Source organism: Aptenodytes forsteri, unplaced genomic scaffold, assembly GCF_000699145.1.
Source record: "Aptenodytes forsteri isolate BGI_AS27 unplaced genomic scaffold, ASM69914v1 Scaffold79, whole genome shotgun sequence".
Lineage (NCBI taxonomy): Eukaryota > Metazoa > Chordata > Aves > Sphenisciformes > Spheniscidae > Aptenodytes > Aptenodytes forsteri.
Window position 1 is genome coordinate 977,964 of NW_008794776.1, and position 22,096 is coordinate 1,000,059.

The 22,096-nt window shown below is 37.6% G+C and overlaps 1 protein-coding gene across 1 annotated transcript in view; it reads right to left on the reverse strand.

The window, feature by feature from the left end:
• Positions 1–22,051, reverse strand: part of SLC15A4 (solute carrier family 15 member 4) — a 30,663-nt gene extending 8,612 nt beyond the window's left edge. Inside the window, exons 1-6 of the mRNA XM_009274320.2 lie at positions 21,482–22,051; positions 12,938–13,233; positions 11,894–12,062; positions 10,334–10,411; positions 5,972–6,140; positions 1,499–1,654 (exon numbers count right to left, since the gene is read on the reverse strand). Of these exons, the coding sequence (XP_009272595.1) occupies positions 1,499–1,654; positions 5,972–6,140; positions 10,334–10,411; positions 11,894–12,062; positions 12,938–13,233; positions 21,482–22,051 (1,438 nt within the window). The remainder of the gene's footprint in view (positions 1–1,498; positions 1,655–5,971; positions 6,141–10,333; positions 10,412–11,893; positions 12,063–12,937; positions 13,234–21,481) is intronic.
• Between the last annotated feature and the right edge of the window lie 45 nt (positions 22,052–22,096).

Below are 22,096 nucleotides of genomic sequence, written 5' to 3' on the forward strand. Positions count from 1 at the left end.
TGTTTGTTGGAGGATTGATTGAACTGCATTCATGTTGCAAATGGGACTCTCCCAACAACCACCTGGTGTGAGACATCAACCTACCATCCACCAGGAAGGAAAGAGTACACTAGTGGTGCATTTGAATGCATACCGCAAAACTACAAATACCCACGAGACAAAGCCATATCTAAAAAGAATTCCTCCAACAAACTAAATAACTAAGGTGGAGTTTAATACATGATGGATATGTCTAATTCTTCCAGTCACATGAAATCCCAGGTCAGACAGCTGGAAGAAAAGCTTAGAGCAAATGAGCAGATAGAAAAAAAAAACCCAACCCCAAACCCCACATTTTCTTCCACTTGCCAAGCAATGCAACCACCTTGTTTTATTTCCTAACAACTGTGATGACAGCAGAACACATGTAACCAGAAACCCGATGGAGTAGAAGTTCTCTGTTCCACTGAGAGGGGAACAAATGGGCCATGTGACAGCTGGGGCTACCGCCAGCAAGATCTTACAGAATTAGAGAATCTCATTTTAACCCACTGTGCTTGCCCAGCGTGAGGAATGAAAGTAACCTCCTACAGGGGAAAAGAAACCAGGAAATTCTGTCGTAAAGAATCGAAGAAAATAGCTATATGTAATGCCAGTTTGAATGGATGACCTTCAAAGTTCAATATTCTGAAACAGTATTTCAGCACATTAATAAGTAACTATAGTTAAGCAAATACTAAATGATTTTTAAATCAGGTCACTGGAGAGTTCCAATTTATTACATCAGGTAGCTCTGCAATTCTATTTAAGTAGTATCAGGATAGCTACTTCTACGATCATGAAAGGTTTCTGTTACTGGTAACTAAACATCGCTCCCAAGCACTAGATATGTAAACACCGTGCTAAGAGATTCACAATAGCATTTCACAGTAAACCAGTGTTAGGCATACCACAGTGACAACAGGTAAATTGCCTGTGCTTTCTTCCTGCTAACGAGCCCTGCATGTATATGAAACAGACCAGAAAATAAGATTTTATAGTCCTATTCACCCTCTCCTCCCACTTCACTTTCAGCTTAAAAATCAATACGATCACACAGCTGTCCACTACATCACACAGAACAGTATTAAGAAATTTAAGATGTCTTGCATTTGTTCAAGAAAGGCAAGATTTGAACAGTGTTTCAGTTTGCCTAGTTTCACACTGAAGTACTAAAACAACTGTAGAAAAACTGATCTATAAATAAAGCAGATAAAACTGTATAAAAAATAGCTACTTCATTATTAATATTCACAAAAAAACTAGTTTAGATTGAGTGTCACATAACTTTTCTTATTTCAGAGATGTAAAAACTCAAGTAACATGAATTTAAACTGCTGGTAAATCTTTCTAAAGATGGTTTATTTCTTCCTTTTTCCCTCAGAAAGGTGTTTTCACTAATTGACTTTCTAAACTGTGAGCTCAGTTTTTAAGCCAAAAAAATTACAAAAGCACATCTAAAACACACACAGACTCTTACCTGCTATACTTGCAAATATTTCACTGAATCCAATCAGCACATATTGAGGAATCTGCCACCATATTGGCAAATCTGCGGCATGGTATGTAACATTTCCAATTGTCTGATTAATCGTTTTAACCTTTACAATTTTCAGTCTGTTGCTTTCCAGAATTCCTACATGGAGGGGGGAAAAAAAAAAGATTGACCTAGGATGCAAACACTGTTTCTTCATATTAAGAATTAAATTAGGATTCAGTCCTGCATTGCAATTACAAATTATAAAATAGGAATATGTATTTCTTTATTTCCTAACATAAAGCATTTAAAACTACATTTGCTTTTGTTATTTCAAGACATACAGTTCTTCTGTCATAGAATTAGTGATTATATTCTTATTCAGTAGCAATAATTATACAAATACTTAACCCTTTTCCAGATGGATTAGCTGAGAGCTTTCTCATACAAACTATGTTGTTTTTTTTAAAGACAATCTCATTTTCACAAACTACTACTTTGCAGTGTTGAACCATTGCATCTGCCACCATAGTATTAATAAATGAGAAACCATTTTGCTTATCAAAATGGCTACACTAGGCCTGTAGAACTATGAAAACCCTCTATGAATATGATCATGACATTTATATGACACTTATCATCCCAAGAGATCCAAAAGCTCATTACAGCTTGATTTACAAGCAATACACTGCGTAGAAAGCACTTCGTGTAGAATGAAAAATAGACGTAATAGTGTAAAATATATAACAATTTTTAGCTTGCTCAACACAACAGTTTAGAGTAGAAAGTGAATATCAAATAAGGCTGTAGGGCTTTTGTTGAAGTTGCCCAGATTAAAGGATTTGCCTCACTGTTACATAAAATGCACAGAATAGCTCATAGTTAATAAAACTCCCTGCTTCACCGAGAACAGACCTCTATAAAAGAACTCTCAATATCCTTGGAAATAAGGTGGATTTATTCATTGCCAATTCAGAGGAGCAAGGCTGAGTCAATGACGCTACTTCCTATAATACATGTAGCATACCCATGGCCTCCCGTTTAGTGCCTGTTAGTTTTGGTCTCTTTCTACTTATTGAGCCAAGATCTGACCTAATCTTGGGCCACAAAATCTCACTCCTGTTACAAAAAAAATTGTACAAGGCTTAGATGACAGACGCGATGTTTCATGGATATCACACCATGTACAAGTGATTACATCTGCTTTCCTCACTTCTAGTTTTTCTTTCCTAGAGGCAGCCAAAGGATGACATGGACATTTAATATGATGTTGACTGAAGTTACTGACAGCACTTTTCATATAAACAAGCACAAGCAATTTCTAATGCACAACATAATATCTGTTCTCCTGTTTCTTCCCAAATCCGTGACATACAAACCTCGAGGGGGCCAACCAGACCACCATCTCTCTGCTAAGTGACAGTGTTCCAAAGGAAATGACTGACGTTTGCCAAAACCACCTCATACCACGACATGCAGTTTCTTATTAGTCCTGGTCATGGTAAGAGACCCAAGCTGGGAAGAAAGCATGAGGAAAGCTCCCTGTAGTCCCTATATATAGTCTGTAGGTGAGGCCATAACTAAACAAGAAGTTCTAGAAATCACATGCTTAAGAATAACGTTGTATTTCATCCTTGTAGGGAGTTAGAGCCAGAGCTCTGAAAACCAGAATGAGGGAACACACGTTAACAAGTGACTTACAAAGTACTTTGAAAAGGGTGGAAAGCTGCATTTATATAACCCATGTTTATTCATTCACAGCAGCTCAGAATCTATTCAAGTATGAAATCTCGCAACAGCTCTACAGTCTAATCTTCTGGGACACAAGAGTTGTAGCAGGAAAACAGGTTAGAATTACTCAAGTTTGTTTAAATACTACCTTGAGACCCCAAAATGTTTCTTAAAGAGTGTTTTTCTTAATAACATCTGTTTTTGAGGTAAAGACTGTTCCGAACTTAGCACCTCTTAGAGAAAATGTGGTGGCCTGGTACTATCTCCTCACTTCTTTTTAGGTGACCACTTACCCATCCTATTTTTAAGTATCTTTCTTCAGCTCTTCAGCCTCCTCAATGCCCTCTGAACAATGAAGAGCTGATGTAATTAAAATAAAGCTGGACTTCTTGATGTTTTGGTTTTAATATAGCTGACAAACATTTTAGAGTGGAACTTAATTAAAATGTACACGAAGCAGTACAGTCAGCTAAGAACTCAGACATAATTTCATTCATATACATTCAACACAAAATTATTGCACCTCAAAACATCTAGTGATCCTTGATGCGTCTGATACTCTTCACAACATAAGAAGATTTAGGAGGCATTTAGCCACATAGGAGCATAACTACCATATACCAAATTTTGCCATAAATTTATCTTCAAAGCCAAGTACTTCAGAAGCTAGAATCTACTGATTCTTTCTTAGACTTTGATAGACAAGTGTCAAGTTTAATCTTAAAGTTTTAGTAGTTAAAAGAATCTTAAGTTCTTGCTATAATTGTTTAAACTCTATAAATGAAGTAGATTTTCCAGCTGAATAACCCAAAATACTGCTGCTCAGAATTTACAATAAAATGCATGAAGCACAGCAGATGTTCACTATATCTAGTCAGTTGTATTCCCACACAGTTTATAAGATATTTAAAATAATCTAAACAATCTAACAGGCAGCCTAAGTAGTGTCCAAAACTAATGCCAGTTAGATAAATAACTTAAAATGGACATATGGCACAAACAAATCATTAAGATACTTCCAAGACTGCAAGTTAAGATATTAACATCTTCCTACCTTTAAGATTTTAATCAGTATCTCTCTCTAAGGCAGAAATGGTTGGAAGTAATGTTGTATTTTAAGAATATTAAAATATGGCTTCTATAAATATCATTTAATGAGAAAATAAAAATTTTATGAAACACATAAACCAACAGCAGCTTTGCCCCTGCTAGAAATAAACAGAGTTTCCTATGCCCCAAATTTGTCGCAACTGAAGCTCTTAAATTCATGTTATGATGAAGGGATGTTAAGTTACTCCAAAAGGTTAAACTTTCCAACCAGATTGCAGATAACCACCCAAAGAATTCACCTTCTCAGTTTCTACTGTGGAAGAGTTAGAGGAGGATCAAACCAACAAAAGCATGCATTACATTTGTAGGTGAATAGAAAACAAGAAGGTATTTGAAATTTTTAAGAATTCTGCTATATGAAACCATTCCCCAACTTAGCTATCATAGCTTGATATGCTTTTTTCCCCCCAGTACTAATAAAGACAGATATTGCTGTTTTTGAATTCACTTATATGTGAGCCAGCAGGTTCTATTTAAAGAGCTGACATTTAACTGTTTTACATCATCTTCTTTTGCTGGTAGCAGTGTCCTAAGTAACGTGGAATAAGAGAAACATTCCTATTTTAAGTTTAAATGACTTTGCTTTAAGAACTTTACTTGCCCACATACAAAGTGACCTTGGCCTAATAAGTTAATTACCTCTCTCATTGAGAGACATCTTAATAGCTGTATAAAGTGTCCCTCTCTCTAAAATGTAGGATATTACAAGTGCTGAAATTAATTTATTTAATGCTATAATGCTTTATCAATATGTTCATTACAGTGATACTAGGTGAAGGCTATAGGTTCTATGAAGCATTGCTCAGAAACGTTCAGTTCCACATCAGCAGTGCTTAACAACTTTAAATCATCTCAAAAGCAGCTGATTTATGGTTCGAACAGAGTTGCCATCTTTTTCTTTTCATGCTATGGCTAAGCTATTTTACACTACAGTAATTCCCAAACATTAGAGAACATTGAGGTCAGGGAGAAAAAACCCAAAGTGGGAGGAAACTCTTTTTCAGCCATAACCTAACTTTATTATTTCAGATAAAGGGAAAGGATTTTAGGTAAAATTTCACTTTTTTAATACTTGGAAGTCAGACTATATGAAGGAACATACTTATTCCTGAACTCATTTGTTTTTCAGGATAAATAAATTTTCAACTTCAAGATAAATGGTTAATAAATGGACTTCCACAGTACCATAAAGTTTATTTTAGGAGGACTACCAGCCTTATACCCAAATGCTGGACACTTTCTTCAGGCAACCCAAACCCTGATCACGAAGCTAAGGCATTGTTGAGAAAATATGGTCAGAAAACAAATAGTTCTCCTCTACCAAGCATACTAGAAAAGTAACACTGTATGTGAAAACCTCAACTAACAAGTTGGTTTTAAAAGGTATACTTGAAGTCTATTTCAGACAGGAAAAATGGTCCCATTTTATCACAAATGTTCAAAACAGTTTAGTAAGTTTTTGGAAAAAATCTCTTTCATTGTGGGAAATGCATCCGTGCAGTTGTGTTCTAACTATGCCATGAAAAAGACTTCTGAATAATCTTGAATTAAAGATGCACGAAGGTTTTTTAAAAATGCTGTTGCAAGTAGCTGAATAAATAGCTATGTGAGTAGATCTCAAAGTTGTTTTCTTACCTGCAGCAAATGCAGAACACATTACAAAGAACATTCCAACTGCAATCCTCTTCAGTGAGGACGGGAGCAAGCCATTCCTCTTTAAAATGGGGTCCACCAATTTATCTTTTAAGGGTATTAGGATCAGAATAAGCACTGCATCAAACATGGTCAACCAGGCTGCTGGAAACTGAAAGGATAGATGACTTAAGTTAGCAATTTCATACTTAAGGGTTGATTTTTACTATTATTTAACAAAGGAAAAAATATTTTCCATGAAACACTGAGATCCAAAACAAACCACAGTGCACTGATAGACACTGGGAAAAGAAAAATACGAATGTGTAAAAGCTGAGGAAAACAAACACTCAGCTATTCAGGTTTTCATTTAATTTGGCAGTTCATAATTCTGTTAGCTCAGAAGCACAAATGATTCCTCACCATAGTAACTCCAACAGTATTGCATATTCTCATTTTCAAGATGCATCTCAAGCTGTGCTGAGGTGGGTGTTGCGGGGTTCCTTTTGGGGGGTGTGGGGGTGAGGGTGGGGGTGTAGGAGCTTTCCACTGGAACTGAAGAACGTCAAGTGTTCAGAGCAAAAAGCTTCTTTACGCAAAAGCAAATAATACTGCACATAGTTCCAAGGAAAATGAGGAATAAGAAATTACGGGGCAGATGAAGAGAGTACTCTGAGAAAACAAAATGTAGAACTCAGCAAAGATGTTTTGCAAAGGATTTTTTTAAAGATTTCTAAGTTTCAGAGGGTTCATATTTTAGGTCCTTACTCTGAATTAATTTTTGTTAAAACAGAAGTTAACTACCTAACTAAAACTATATGAATTCCTTTTGAAAGATTGGCCATTAGCATTATCACATCATCTGAGTTTTTCTGCATACATCCTGAAATATGTTTAATGGAAAAAATCACTGTCCTATGGGAGCTTTTCTGCCTTTAGGATTTTTTTAGTTATAGAACACTTGTCTAAGGAATGACTGATTGTGCCATTCAAATCTAGTAAACAAAATTGTGCATATAATTTAAACGAATACATCCCAAGATACATTTTTAAAAGCATTCAAAGTCAATATTAATGGCACACAGGCCAGGAAGTGATTTAATGCAATTAAATAGTCCCTACTATTGTGCTTCCAGTGATATACTCTAGTCTGACCGAATTAAACTTTTTTCCTACTTCAGTCATGAAAAATATTTAACAGCCAGGTTGTGTAGATCTTCTATTATTAGGCTTAGAACTTTCAGAAACATGCCACAGAACAGTAGAAACAGAGTTTTGCTAATGTAATACAAAATTCAATTAAAATTAAATTACACTTGTCAAATGAACAAAGATTATTGTGTAATACATGCATCCTTTCTCATTTGCAAGATTCAGTAATTGACAATAAGATTCCTGTCTGTATGAATGAAACAATTTCTACCAAGCTTAATAATATTTAGCATCTGTTCTGCGCTAACAAACCAAGACAGTACAGGAAGATTTATAAAAATGTTCTGGTTTGGGGATGTTTTTCAAAATTGCATTTAGAACAGTGTGATACTGTACTGTGCATCGCACTGACTCTTTGACCCAAAATACAAGTACTGCTTGATCTGTGTGTTTCAGATGCAGATTCAGTTTTTGATACTAAACTGTTTCTCTGTGTGTGGAAACTCAGGGTTAGAATAGATGAATATAATTTCTGGTTCATACTTTGCCAACCCCACGAACTTATGATGATGATGGCAAAACTGAATTCATTGTAACCTCTCCTTAACGTTTCCCAGGCATTTCGAAATTGTGGGTTTGAAAATGGAATAATAAGCTGGTTTGGCTGTATGAAAACATTCAGCAGTTTGGTACATAAGTTTACATACATTGCTTACCAATCTTCACATACTTTGAAAAATGCACAGTGAATTCTGCTGAGCTAGTCAAATTCTTGCTTATTTTGAAATATTTAGCAAAACTTTAAAACTGCCAATTTCCCTCCCTCTCCCATTCACCTTTTCGTTTGCTTCAAATATCACACCAGCATTAACCTGTGTAACAGTTTGTACAAAGACTGATCTGTGTAATTAGAGTCAAGGATGTGGGAATTTTTTGTCATTGCTGAATTTGATAAGAAAGAAGAGAAATACCAAATGCCTCTGGCACTGCTGTATTTCATACAATCAATCACTTGGGGTTTTTTTTGTTTAAAATGTATGCTTTTCCATTTTCTACTCTACTATCAGGAGCCTGCAAATTAAAAGGGCATACACATATTTCACTCTTTTCATATCAAGAGAAAATATGTCTTTATTAGGGCAGAGGTGCCTAGAAGAGCTTAAGAAAAACCTAGACCTGATGAGGTACAATGCTGCTCATGTAAAACGTTGTATTACCGCCCCTTTTCTTAATTACCTCAAATCATTTCAATTTTGAGAAACGAAAGTGGTCAGAATTGCTTTCAAAGATACTACCTACATAATGTAGATTGCAGGTCAGCATCCTTCAGGTAGACCGCATACCAAGGAAGACAGCAAAAAATCAAATTAACTTATTTGACGTATGCTGTTAGATCACAGCAAAGTATTTCAGAATAAAACAAGAACACCACCACAACTGATGGACTGCAGAAAAAGGAGCCAGTCACTGTTACGCAAGATAGAAAATCATTATTTAGAAGTATCAAGACAGACTAGGGTCATTGTTCCATTATCCTTGCCTCAAATTCTGCATACTTTAAGTAAACACTAAAAACAGGTAACTAACTTTTAAAGCCACACTTTTAAGTTAGAAAAAGTGGCTAAATGGCATGAGTGGTATTTTAAAGTCTTTTCAGCAAAAACAAACAATGAAAGCCGTTATTTTTTTGAACTAATTTAATTAAACATAACACTCTACTTACAACTTGAAAACAATTCTAACGTCCAAAAAGGCGGTGAAGAAAGCTCAGTTTGATAACCAAAGCTCCATGTTCAGTTCTACACAATAAATATTCAGACTGACAATATTTTTAATATTCAGACTGACAATGGGACTCTGAAGTCCTGTGTGTGCTTTGTTAGAAGAAAGAAAACTCACTTCTCTAGTCCAACAATGACAATGTTCTAACAAGACAGTCATGTGGTTCATAATAACAGAAAAAAACTAAGAGTCTTTTCTCATATGCAAGCACTAAAGAAATGTGAAAAGCTCAATGAAAAGAGCAAAATAGGTTACATATCAAAATTTAAATGTATTAACCTGTATTAAAGTAGAATTAGGTATATGCTAAAAAAAACCAACCACCTTGAATGTAGTCCACAATTAAAATTGATGCAACTAAAACAGAAGCCTCAGACTAATTAGAATTTTTGAATAAGAAAATATCTTATTTTTAAATGAACATGCAACTCAAACACCACAAAACTGAACCTTGAAGTGAAAGTGGCAGTGGCATTCTGTGCCCAAAAGCTATGCAAAAAGAAATACACAAACTGAGAACTCGACTGAGGAAATTTGCTTTAGATCCTTTTGTTGATGGCATGCATTTAACTGCAGAAGTCTCAGACTACTCTTTCTTTAGTTTTTTTAACTGTGTAAAAGTAAGTAACTAGCATTTGGGTTGGTTTAGAAGTCTTACTTAGCCAGTATCACTAACTTCCAGTAAGCCTTCAGCTGTGATTCAGAAGCAGCTCAGTTTTCAAGCAAGTTCAAAGAAAAATTAAGTACAAGCATTTTTTATTTTTGATCTGTAAAAAAAAAGACTGAAGCCATTCTGTCTTATTGATATTAAATAAAACAGAAGAAACTTAATTTTAAAAGAACATTTAGTAAGCCTGTTAATAACTTACATTTTTACTTTTTGTTTTTACTTCTCGGTAGCGTTTCTGCAATTACGTGATGCCAGCCTTTCTTGAAAAATATTGATTGAACAACTTCCTTCAATACGCTAAACCGATTCAAGGTAAAGTGAATATTGATTCAGCAGTATAAAGTTACAAATGTATCTCAGATTCCAAATTTGCAAATACTAATGTTTCAGTCAAGCATGGTTATTCCTACTGAGTTTGTAGAATGCTTCTGTACTACTTACAACTTTGAAAACTTAGGGCATATAGATTTATAAGCTTTCTTCAAAGATCATACTTTGTCCACGGAAGGATAAAGACACTCTTAATTAAAGCAGTGAAAGTTATCTGAATACATTCAAGACAGGGTGGTGTGAACTCCATGTACCGGTAGGTATGCCAAAATCTCTGTATTATGTGTCATGCTATATGTAAATGCCCAATGTCTGTGGCCACCGATTCCCCTTAGTCACTACCTTAACTTCCTGGAATTTTTGTACAATACTTACCTATTTTGCATTTCAACTGAAGAAAACATACTTTTCACTTGTTTTGCCCTGCTTACCGTATGAATAGAGTTGGTGTCATTTGATATTTCAGGAATTTTCAGATGGAGACTTTGCAATACATATGTTGTCTGCATCTAGCATTAGGAAAGATGAGTTGAGATTACTTGGAGTACTGAGAGCAAGATATTTTTACATTTTTAATAATTAACAAAGGTTATACCAGAGGTAAAGTGCCAATATAGCAAAACAAAAAGAATTACTGTTAGAACATTGCAAGATTTTTTTAACCCTTACATTTATTTTTACTAAAAGCACAAAGAATCATTCACGTGACTTTAAAAACAATTTCTGCATATTTTTCCCCCAAAACATATTTGCTATCCTAATTCATCTCACTAAGACAGAAGAACCAGAAAGGAATTAATTAAAATGAAATCTAGACCACTTACCCTGACCTATCTGAATCAACTGCAAGATGAAACAGAGCGCAATATTTAAGATATGTGAATTTGTACAACTGTTAGTTTTAACTATCATTTTAATGATTTTATTTTCTTTTTTATTTTTTCATCTAGCTTCAGGGTAAGTTTCATATTTACGAAAGAGCCCCCAGAAAAATGTGAAATTAGATACTACTGGTAAGCTAATACAGCTTTCCACAACACACAACACTAGCAAATAAAAAAATTCAGAAGAAGCTACCATCGTGCAGTATTATTTTTGCTAACATAATATTATTAAAATTATTCCTGAGATGCAACCCCAGGTGTGTGAAAGACAAGTAGTTAACATTATTGAACACATGGGTATTAAACAAGTCAAACCAAAAAACCAGAAAGGAATTAATTAAAATGAAATCTAGACCACTTACCCTGACCTATCTGAATCAACTGCAAGATGAAACAGAGCGCAATATTTAAGATATGTGAATTTGTACAACTGTTAGTTTTAATTATCATTTTAATGATTTTATTTTCTTTTTTATTATTAAGTCAAAATATTATTTGAAAGTATTCTTAGTAGCCATTTTTCATCTCTCAGCTTCAGGGTAAGTTTCATATTTACGAAAGAGCCCCCAGAAAAATGTGAAATTAGATACTTTGGCATACTGGTAAGCTAATACAGCTTTCCACAACAATTTTACCTAGCAAATAAAAAAATTCAGAAGAAGCTACCATCGTGCAGTATTATTTTTGCTAACATAATATTATTAAAATTATTCCTGAGATGCAACCCCAGGTGTGTGAAAGACAAGTAGTTAACATTATTGAACACATGGGTATTAAACAAGTCAAACCGTCAAAACCAGAGTTCTGAAAAATCCTCTTCAATATTCATCTTCTTTAGAATCACAGCTACTGAACGCTAACTGTAAGTAACCTTGTAGAACAGCTTCCCCCCAAAAGCTTTTGTGTGTTTCCTCCAGGTAACTGCTCTGGGGTGTAATTTTCAGGCAGGCGTTAAGATTTATAACACAGGATCAGAACTGCAGCTTAATGCTAGTGCCCTGAGACCTTTCAAATGCAACTGGAAGAAGAGGAAGTTATGGCCCTTAAATTAGAAATTATGTTTTTTAGACATGTAAAATAAAAATGTAACCATTTGGAACTACTCACTTGAAAATACACTGTCCAGTAAGGTATTAAAGCCAAATAGACAGGGATAATCTTGACGAGAGCTTTCACATCTTCTACTTTATCTTCTCTGAATGGGCCCCCACGAGACAGCTTGGCCATCTCAAACAGGCTTTGCTTGCGAGGTTGCTGAAGTACTCCCTGGCCTTCGCTTTTGAAAAGAATTTGAAACGTTTAGTTAAACAACAACAAAAACTGACATAACTGGCAATCTTGTGACACTTCATTACAAAAAGCTCGTGCATTTCCAAAATAAGTTACTCCTGTAAGATACAGCAAAACAACTAGGCCAGAATGGATCATCAGCAGGTGAAAGCACAAGCTGAAAACTTCCATTATAAAGGTTTCCTTATTTCCCATCCTCCCCCCACCATGCATAAATAACTGGCACTGCAATATGCAGAACTTAAGAAACAGTATCACAAAATACAGGTTATTCTAATTCATGGAATTGTTTTGCAATCTGGATACACGAAAGCCCATTGCAGGGGAGGCACCTGACATCTCTTATCATCAGTGACTAAATTCAGCAACCAGTATTCCATGGGCATCTCTTAAGAGTGGAATAACCATTTGGAAATCAAAAAGCCAGTACATTTTGGCTGCCCATCAAGCCACTTACTTACAACATTAAATGCAGATGATAGTGTTTTTCAAATCAGAAGGCGTCCCATAAACATATCTAAGCAGAGAAGAAAGTTAACTAATGCTTAAAAGCAGCATACTTAGCTTACGTTACACTTCCAGAAACTCTGAACCGGCAAGACATAGCATTCAATTGAAAACAGCAGACTTGGATCTTGCAGCGTGGAGATCCAGTGATCTCAAAATGTGCCTCTCTTTCATCCCAGAACTCCCAGAAAATATCTCCAGGACTCCAATTTTCCAGTACCAGTTCTCAAAGCAAAACTGCATATTCTAGTGTATTCTCTAGTGTGAGTTACTGCCACCTAGTTTGAACTAACTAGTTCCAACTCTTAGGCTGATTCATTGACTTCAGACTATACAAAAGAGCTCATTACAAACCTATTAGTTGGATGTTCCACATGACTCTTTCTTGAGCAACAAGAATATGCAAGAATTTTAAACATGTCTGTGAAGGCACTACCATCAGGCGGTTTTGTGATGAAGAAACTCTGACCACATAAGAAAACGATGAATGAAATCCCAATGCAAACTGTTGGGATACTATATCCAATAACAAAGCTCACATTCTGTTGAATGTATGCAATGCCTCCCAGAGAGAGAATAGCTCCCAAATTAATGCTCCAATAAAACCAATTAAAAAATCTTCTTGTGGCTTCTGGACCCCGATCTTTGACCTGGAAAAGATTAAAAACAAGTCATTCAATTTCTGAAGAAAATGAAGCCTGTTTACTAGAATTCAATCAAATTCAATGCACTGAAGAGTTTAAGTTTAATTTAGAGTCATACTCAAATGATTTAAGTGTTTTGGGCTTAGCACGGTATTTGATGAAATGACACCTTACTGAGCTACCCCATTATATTAGTGACCTTCTAGAAGTTCAGCATAGGGATAAAAAAGCCGTACAATACTGAACTACATAGCTTCCCCATAGAGGCCATTATTATTTCTACTGCACTATCTCTCATTTGGTCATGTCTCTAGACAAAGCTCACTCAGATTAACGTCCCATAGTCCACAGAAGTTGAAATAACTATTTTTTTCAGTAAAAAAAAAGTTAAGCTACCTAAAAATTCATGTATTAGTAGTATTGCAACAATAGTTCCTTCCAACTGTATACACGTAACAGTTAACCATATTCCATTTTCTAAGCCCCAAATGACTCCTTGGTAATTAAAGCACAAATTTGAATTTTAACACAGTCCTAATGCCTCTCATCAGAACATAAATTGAAGACTTGCCATTCTGACCTTTAAAAAAGAAAAAAAAGAAATTTGGGTTGCCTGAGGTGTCACAAGGCCCCAGTAAATATTTATCCCTCTATTACGTCAGCACTGTTCTTCTTAGTGCTATTCTTCTGCTTGAAGCTCTCAGTGTCTCTCCAGTGAAAGTAAAGACATCCCTGGTTTATAGAATTATCCTGTACAGTTTTCACCATCACTCTTTATTCTGTATTGCCTACCATAAGTCACCCCATGTTTTGTAATTAAGTCACAGGAACCCAGCATCACTCATAAGATGTGATGAAAGAGAAATTATGCAAGTGAAAATTTGAAATACATTAAAAAGATCAACTAGTCTGTAGAAGAATTCATAATACCATATTTGTCACTGTTTTATGACTGAGAGGCCATTAACAGTGACTAGCAAGTCAGTGCCATGCACCAGTCTTGCTGAGTCAGTTGGTTTTGATTTCTAATTGCAGGTTTCCCTTCCTCATTTGCCAGATCTTCAGAAGATCTGTGTTTAGTTTGCAATACAAAAAGCAAGCTATGTCTTGAAATAAGTTTTTAACATTGTCAGTTCTGATTTACAGCTTCAAGTTTCTCAGTGGTGCACAAACCCGTCTATATCATTTAACCAAGCCTAACAAAAGAAATATTAAGGCATCTATTCCTATGCATAGTTAATAGCATTGTTAGGCATTCAGTTAGGTCTGTTAGCATGTCAAATACAATCTTGGAGCCTAAACCCAAGAAATTCTCCCTTTCCAGTTTCAACTTGGTACTCATTTCCTAATTTTAACAGTCATCACCTGCAATAGTGTATCAAGCTAGGAACTCCTTCTAAACCCCAAATGGCAGCAGGATATTAGCAAACAATTACATCGTAAACACAGCACTCCAACTTATGTAAAAGAGTTAGCAATCTATTTTATGAAGTTTCCATTTCTTCATCATAAAGTCTCAGTTCTCTTACAATTTCTGCAAGGAAGATGACTTCCCATCCTCCCTCTTACAAATGACCTTGCTCACGTCTATGCAAAGAAAAACTGGGAGGTAAGAGCTTTGATACAGGTAAGAACAGGGAAAGCACAGCATGATGCTTCTATCAGGTATTATCCCAGCCTCCAACCATTAGCTCCTGAGAAACTTCCTGAAACAAGGACGGCTTCTATCTACTTACTAAACACCGCAGATCTCCTCTCTGTGAACTTGTCCAGCCTGACTCTGAACCCAGGTCAGCTTTTAGAATCCATAATATCCTGTGGCAAAGAGTTCCCCAGCTAATTACATAGTGGGAAGAACCACCTCCATTTGTCTGTTTTGAACCTGCCCTGTATTAGCCTCACTCATTTTACCTAGTTCCAGGAAACAACAGAAGACAGCTGAGCTTTATCCCATCCCTGGTCCATTTCTGTCTCTCTCCCCCTGACCATTATTTCCACAAACCACTGTCACATCTTCCTTCTAGCTGCCTTTTCAGAGATAGGAAGTTGTAGACTGTTTCATGATTCCTTGCATGGAAACTACTGACCATGTCTGTGGCCCTTCCCTGAAACTTCCTTCTCCATCTCCAGTATCCTTTTTGAAACAGAGTGACCAAAAAGGAATGCAATCCTCAAGGGACAGACACACCACAGACTTCCAATGAAAAGAATCCATCTTCTGCTTCCTTATCAAAGTACATATAGGCACTAAAAATCACATCACAGCCACGTCTGAAATGCCACTATGGCATTTTATTGACAAACATTAATAACTTAACAAAAATCACACTGAACTAGCTGGTGGAATATCTTTTCAACATAGAAGAACCATGAAGATGTCTTACCAAAACCAGAAAACATGGTAGAGTTAAAAGGCAATCCTTGTAGTTCCTTTCAAACATCACATCAGCTGCCCAAAATATTAGCTATATTACATTTACAGCGAACTACCCAAAGTTTCCCCCTGCTGGCTATTACTTGAGCTGTGTGACAGCACAAAATAGGTTGGTTTATTCTCTTCAGAAGTAGATGCTACATTTTAATGATTTTAAGAAGAAGAAAACCATGTTAGAATTTTATTATTTTATTTTTATCAAGGACAAGTATTTTTCACAAAACTGCAGGAATTCTCCTTTTCCCCCTTATGCTTGCATTATTTTCAATCACCCAAGCAGAAAGAAAAATCTATCGCTCCCTCTGCTCAATTTCATCTGTGCTCAAGCATAGCAGCACTCTCCTTGTGGTACCAGCATCACCAGCTTCATTATATTCTTAACATCCTACCAGCAACTGCAGCAGGAAAATGATGCACGTAAATGGCACAAGTATGGTGTGGGTCCTGGATCGAATCTGTCCTGTGGGCTAAGGGTTCCACATCCCTGCACTAAAAGTCAAAATAGGTATATTTAAAAGATTTTGTCCCCATCACAACAAAACAGCTTAAAAACAATAGTAGTGCCTAAAAGGTATGAAAAAGGTCACCTTCTTAGATTTACCATGTTTTAGTCAAACTCCTTACAACAGGAAAATGCAAACAGTTTCAGCAAAATGCCATAGTTAGAGTGCAAGACTTCCTATCACTGAACAAAAACACCGTAGTAAAACTGTTTCAAAGGTGTCCTGACTCAAAAGAACATTAGCAAGCATCTAATACACACAATCGATTCGCTCTAGGTAGCACATTGTTTTGCAAATGAGCTCAGATTCAGACATTTTCCACAGAATTTACCAGTATTGGACATCTGTCACTTATTTAGATCAACTTCCACTGCATAATATCCAGTCCTGAGTCTCCATTTCACTGTTCTGCATTCTTCAAACGCTTCACACCTTTCTTCCCTACTAAATGGGATAGCACATCATTCTCCAATAACACTAAGGAACAATCCAGTAGTGCTTCTACTTCAGTAAAAATACAGAATGACCTACTGTACCGTACAAGAAGCATTCCAATTGCCCTAAATTTTCCTCTTTTAAACTATAGGGCAAATTTTAATTAAAAAAAACCCACAAAAAGCCAAACGAAATCCCCCCATCCCCCCCAAACTAAACAAAAAACCCACATCAAAAAACCCCACCAACAAAGAAATGAAGGAAATGAGCAACTCTAAGCTTTCTGGCCCACAGCTGCTTTGTCGGTCATTGGCCACATGTCAATGCTGCCTGCATTCAGGTGGGCCTCTAAAGAGGAAATAAAATAATCTTGCTACTTTCAAGACATCTAACATAATTTTTGCAAAAGAAAATCTAACCTAACACTTGATTTTTCTACAGTCCAAAAGGTGTTTTTCTTGATATATCTGATAACTGTCCTTTACATATAGTTAATCCAAATGCAGAAAGAAAAGCACAGTGACATTCTGAGTTTTGTAACTGGGACCTACACAGCGCTGGATTTCAAAATAGTAAAGGAATAGTTCTCAAAATAAAAATTTCTAATACAAAACACTTACATCAGACTGATTACGGTCAGATGAGATGTAATTACGACCACAGTTTTCATGATAAAGAATCCTGAGTGCCTGGAACACTATGTTAAGGGAATTGTCTAATCATTAGGTTATTTACAGCCACTTTCAGCAGAGGACACATCAGCTGTGTAACTCTGCACTGCAATACTCTAAACTCATTTAGGATATACGGTTAACATCTTACAATCAGAACAAAATTTTAAATGCAACTAAAAGAAAGAAAGAGAGAACGAGTAACTAGATCTTTAGTTGCACCACCTGATGAAAAGTCGTTACAAATATCTGACCGACAGCAACTTCCACAGCACAGCTGTCCCTGAAGTTAACACTTAGACCTCATTCTGACTTAGAAGAAAGATGATCGCTTGCTGAATTATCCCTCCCCTGGATTTTTCAACACCAACATCTTTCTTAGGAGATGATCCAAGTACTAACCAAAGCAGTTCGTACAGCTTGAAACCAAAAATATTACACAGCTCAAATATTAAGATTCTATTAGATTCTCCTGATTTTTACGTAAAGAGCCAGGAATCTATACAAGCATCATTGCTTCTCCATAGTTCCTGTGTTTAGATGCTTTGCTTTGTCGCAAAGTAATTTCCTAGCTCTCTACAGCTAGGTCAGTTTCAAAGAAATGGTTATCCACAGGATTTCTTATTTTTGCCCCAGCACTGCCCCCAGTGCCTACCATTCCACTGTGACATCCAATTTCTGACAACATCTGCTAATGATCTCAAGTATTTCCTAAACCCCGACATTTCAGAGTTCCAGTATGTCATAACCTTCCCTCTCTCCCTCTTCACATCATGACAGATCCAAAGCTATGACCTCCTATTTGACTGACATAAAAGGAAAAGGAAGATTATTTAAAAGTTACTCACATTAGCAGTTTTCATTTGTTCCTGCAATCAACTGACAGTCACAAGTGACAAATGTAACAAACCCCCCCAAACTTATCCCAGCCAACTATGTGAGCAGTCACACAACAGAGCAAGGATGAAAACGTAGAAGCTTGCCCTTGTCCTTAGCCTACAAAAGAAAGAGCAATGACAACAGTTTTCCGCAGTCAAATTTGCTCTTACAGAATTCTGACCTTCTAATCCATCACTACAGACACCAGTTATTCTTTTTAGAGCATCTGGAGAGAGCTCCATAACAGAGCTATACAGTACTACTCAGTTGCTACATAATTTCAAATTTTTGCACTAAAATTTGGCCAGTCCACATTTAAAGTCTGCTTCCTCTCACCAGTGTCATATCTATTATGTTTCTGTCGGAAACAGAAACAAATTAGTGCTGCCCACGTGAATGCCACAACTTCGGTTTTCAAACTGTTATCTGCAGGGTCTTAGGTGTCCGCAGTCTCCCAAGAAGTTCAGCATCAACAACAAGAAAGTAACTTGCAGTTAGTGACCTTCAGTTCTTTATACATGGTCCCCCATCCTTCCCCAGAGGCTGGGAAATCTAAGCTCTACAAATAAATAAATAAAGGCTGAAAATCACTCTAAAGCCATCTTTACACCAGCAATTTCCAATAGCGTCCTGCCTCTGACGATGCTGCTGTAACAGCAATGGTTTTAGCAAAGCTAGAAGATTTTTGGCAGGTTATGGACCAATAGATTTAATGACTATGATGGCAATTCAGAAGGAGGATAATACGGTGGGTTCAAACTAGCATCTCCAATCACCGTAACGCCAAAACAGATTCATCTATAATTAGAACAATGATTATAGCTGATACAAGATCAGTCATCTACTACTACTGTTGGCTCTGTTGGCTTCAGTGTTGAAGCTAACCCAGCTTTCACAATCAAGAGGGACAGTCACGTTGTTTCCTAACTGCAGAAAGTCACAAACTGCTACATAGAACAGGAAGTGACTGCAAAACACTCGCACTTAAAAGGGGAACTGGAAAGAGCCAGGTTATACATATCACATGATTACAAACACTATTCTCAGAACCATCAGTTCAGATTTAGACCTGTACGATGGATCAGTCCGCAACTTCTAGAAAAACGGCTTTTATGTATAAACACAGTTAAGTAAAGCTGGTCTACACCTAGTTTGCAGTGACTGTTTTTTTGCTAAGCTGACTGGCAAAAAAGTTACTCTATACTAAGTCTACTTAGTCACTTGTAACAGCACTTCTAAAAGCATCCATTTAACAGAAATTAAGAAACTACATCTTTTTAACCTCAGAGGAAAATAAGTATTGGAATTTAGCTCCCAATTTTCCACAAAGTGATTTCTTCTAAATAAAAAAATCCTTATCGTATTTGGGTTCTCCACCCAAATTATAGATCATCCATTAAAACTGGAAAATTTACATGGTAATTTTTAAGAGATCTGCAATGAAATGTAATTAACAATACCTGCAAGGTGATACCTGTCAGCTAAAGTACACGATATACAATTCATATTTTCCTTTGTTTGGTATTTAAGGGAAAGAGGACAAATCTTATCAGCACATGTCCAGCCAAAACATGTTTGCATTGTATTCTGGCCTCCCAAGAATGTGACTCTGGGAGACAGACTTTATTCTCAGCAATATATGTCCATCTACCCAGCAGTTTGCTACATTCCTATGCAGGGAGAAGGCACCCAAGAGGGCCCAAAACTGCACAACAAGGTAAGTGGTATGCTGTAATATATTTAACAATTGATAAGCCAGAAAAACAGAGAAGGGGAAAAATTCAGTCCTCGGCATTATGAACCTGATTATTATGAACCAGAAAGGAGTATTTCTTTTGCTTCACCCTACATAAATCACTGTGAATTATCTGCAAACCTAGCCAAAAACTGCTTTCCATGAAATCCTGGGGGGAAAGCCTTTAAAAAATCCAGCTACAACAGCTATACTTCCATTGGCAATGGTTGTTCTTTTGCTCTGCTCCTGCCATTATTTATCTCTTATATTTAATGTTCATAAAGTGTTCTGGGGATAAGCAGTCAGTTTTGAAAAACACCTTACAAGATAAAGTCATATGAAAGCTATTGCACTTGATGGGCTTATGCTGGCTTAAACAGAACCAATACACTGGGGACACACAATCCTAGGCTATAATAATGTTTTACATTTATATACTGCCTTTCACCTAGAACTCCAGAATTTATGGTATATGAAACGCCAAAGAATGACAAATGTAAACTGCACAGCAGAGAACAGAGGTATGTTTGGCAAAGATATTGTGGTAGATCCTACCTCTCACAAAGAATTTCACCGCATTTCAGATACCTGCACTAACCAGAACTCAATGGGCCAGTAAACAGACATGCAACTGGATCGGAGGTATTTTCCTTGCTTTGCCATCAAGAACGGTTTGGTTAGAAAAGCTGCTCAGTATCTAAGCATCTGAAATTCTCAATTTGTAAAGCAGAAATCATACCCCAATTCAACATCCACAGACAGCATACTACCATAGCGTAACATTGTAAAAAAATACATGCAACAGCGCATTCCAGTTGATACTGAACTATGAGCTGTCTCTCAGATATTTTCTGTAAAGCCACTTGGTTCTGCAGTGATGATCCAATGAATGGTACCACTGAAGTGGATCTGAGTGAGGTCGTTCGACAGGACACGTCCTTATGAGAACAGCCCAGGTAATGTTTACCACGTTGAGAGCATCTTCCCACCCGTCATCTGGCGCAACATTAGCCTGCACAAAAATATCACTCAAGGGCACAGTGCAGTACACAGAGAATACCCAAAGCATAAAAAACTGTTTGTTTTCTATCCTTCATTTATCACGGGATGATAAAGGCCTCTGACCACTGCCCTAGAAGGCCCGTGCTATCTTTGTCAAAGCTAAAATGTGTATCAGATACTTCACCCGATGAGCTCTGAGGTCAAATTAACGGGGTACAACTCCACAATGGAGGATAATTAAGAATCCATTTAGTGGCCATTAAGTATTCAACCCAACTCCTCAAGATGGTGATGGCTTAGCCAAACCAGGTACCACAACTAAGGCAGGGCTACCAGGAAACCAAGGGTTGTAAGAGATCAGACACCACACAGACACCAAAATTATACCTAACAGGGTACAACTTAACAGCTTGCATGACACAGGGAACAAAGCTGGATGATCTGATTCCCTCTGAGACTTAACACCTACAGAGACGTGAATCAGCAGGCACACTGTCCACCCCACCAAGGCAAGCCCCTCTGCATGACTGACAGCCATCCCCTGGTCCAGATCAGCACCCACAACCGATTCGGCAGCTGCCAAATAATACTTGACCTGGTCCGCCCCAAAAGGGGTGATGTTGGCCTTGACCGACCCGACGCCCAGCCCCACGAGGACCAGTCCGACGAAGGTGGCGGTGGCACAGTAGCGGGTGGCTCCCACCTGGGAGCAAGGCGCCATGGTGGCGTTGGCCACCGGAGAGGAGCAGTTCTCTACCGGGAACAAGGGGATGTCCCCGCAGAGGCCCTGGCGGGTGTGCGGTGCGGCGATGACGGGGAAGGCCAGCATGCCCAGCAGGTAGAGCGCCATGCTGAGCAGGATGGTGCCAAACTTGCCCAGGAGGGCGTCAGCCAACCAGCCGCCGAAAGGCGACACCAGGTAGGTGATGCCCATGAAGAGCAGCAGGGCCTGGCTGGCCTGGGCACCCTCCCAGCCGTAGGGAGGCCCGTTGAGGAACAGCACCAGGTTGGAGGTGATGCCGTAGAAGGCCACTCGCTCCAGCAGCTCGGCCAGCAGCACGGCGGCGCAGGCCAACCGCCGCCCGTGGAAAGCGCTGCTCGCTGCCCGCCCGCGCTCCCCGCTGCTCAGCAAGGGGCTGCGCTCGCTCGGCTCGGCCTCCTCCATGACGGCGCCTCCTTCCCGGCCCCACCGCGGACCCGCCGCGCTTCC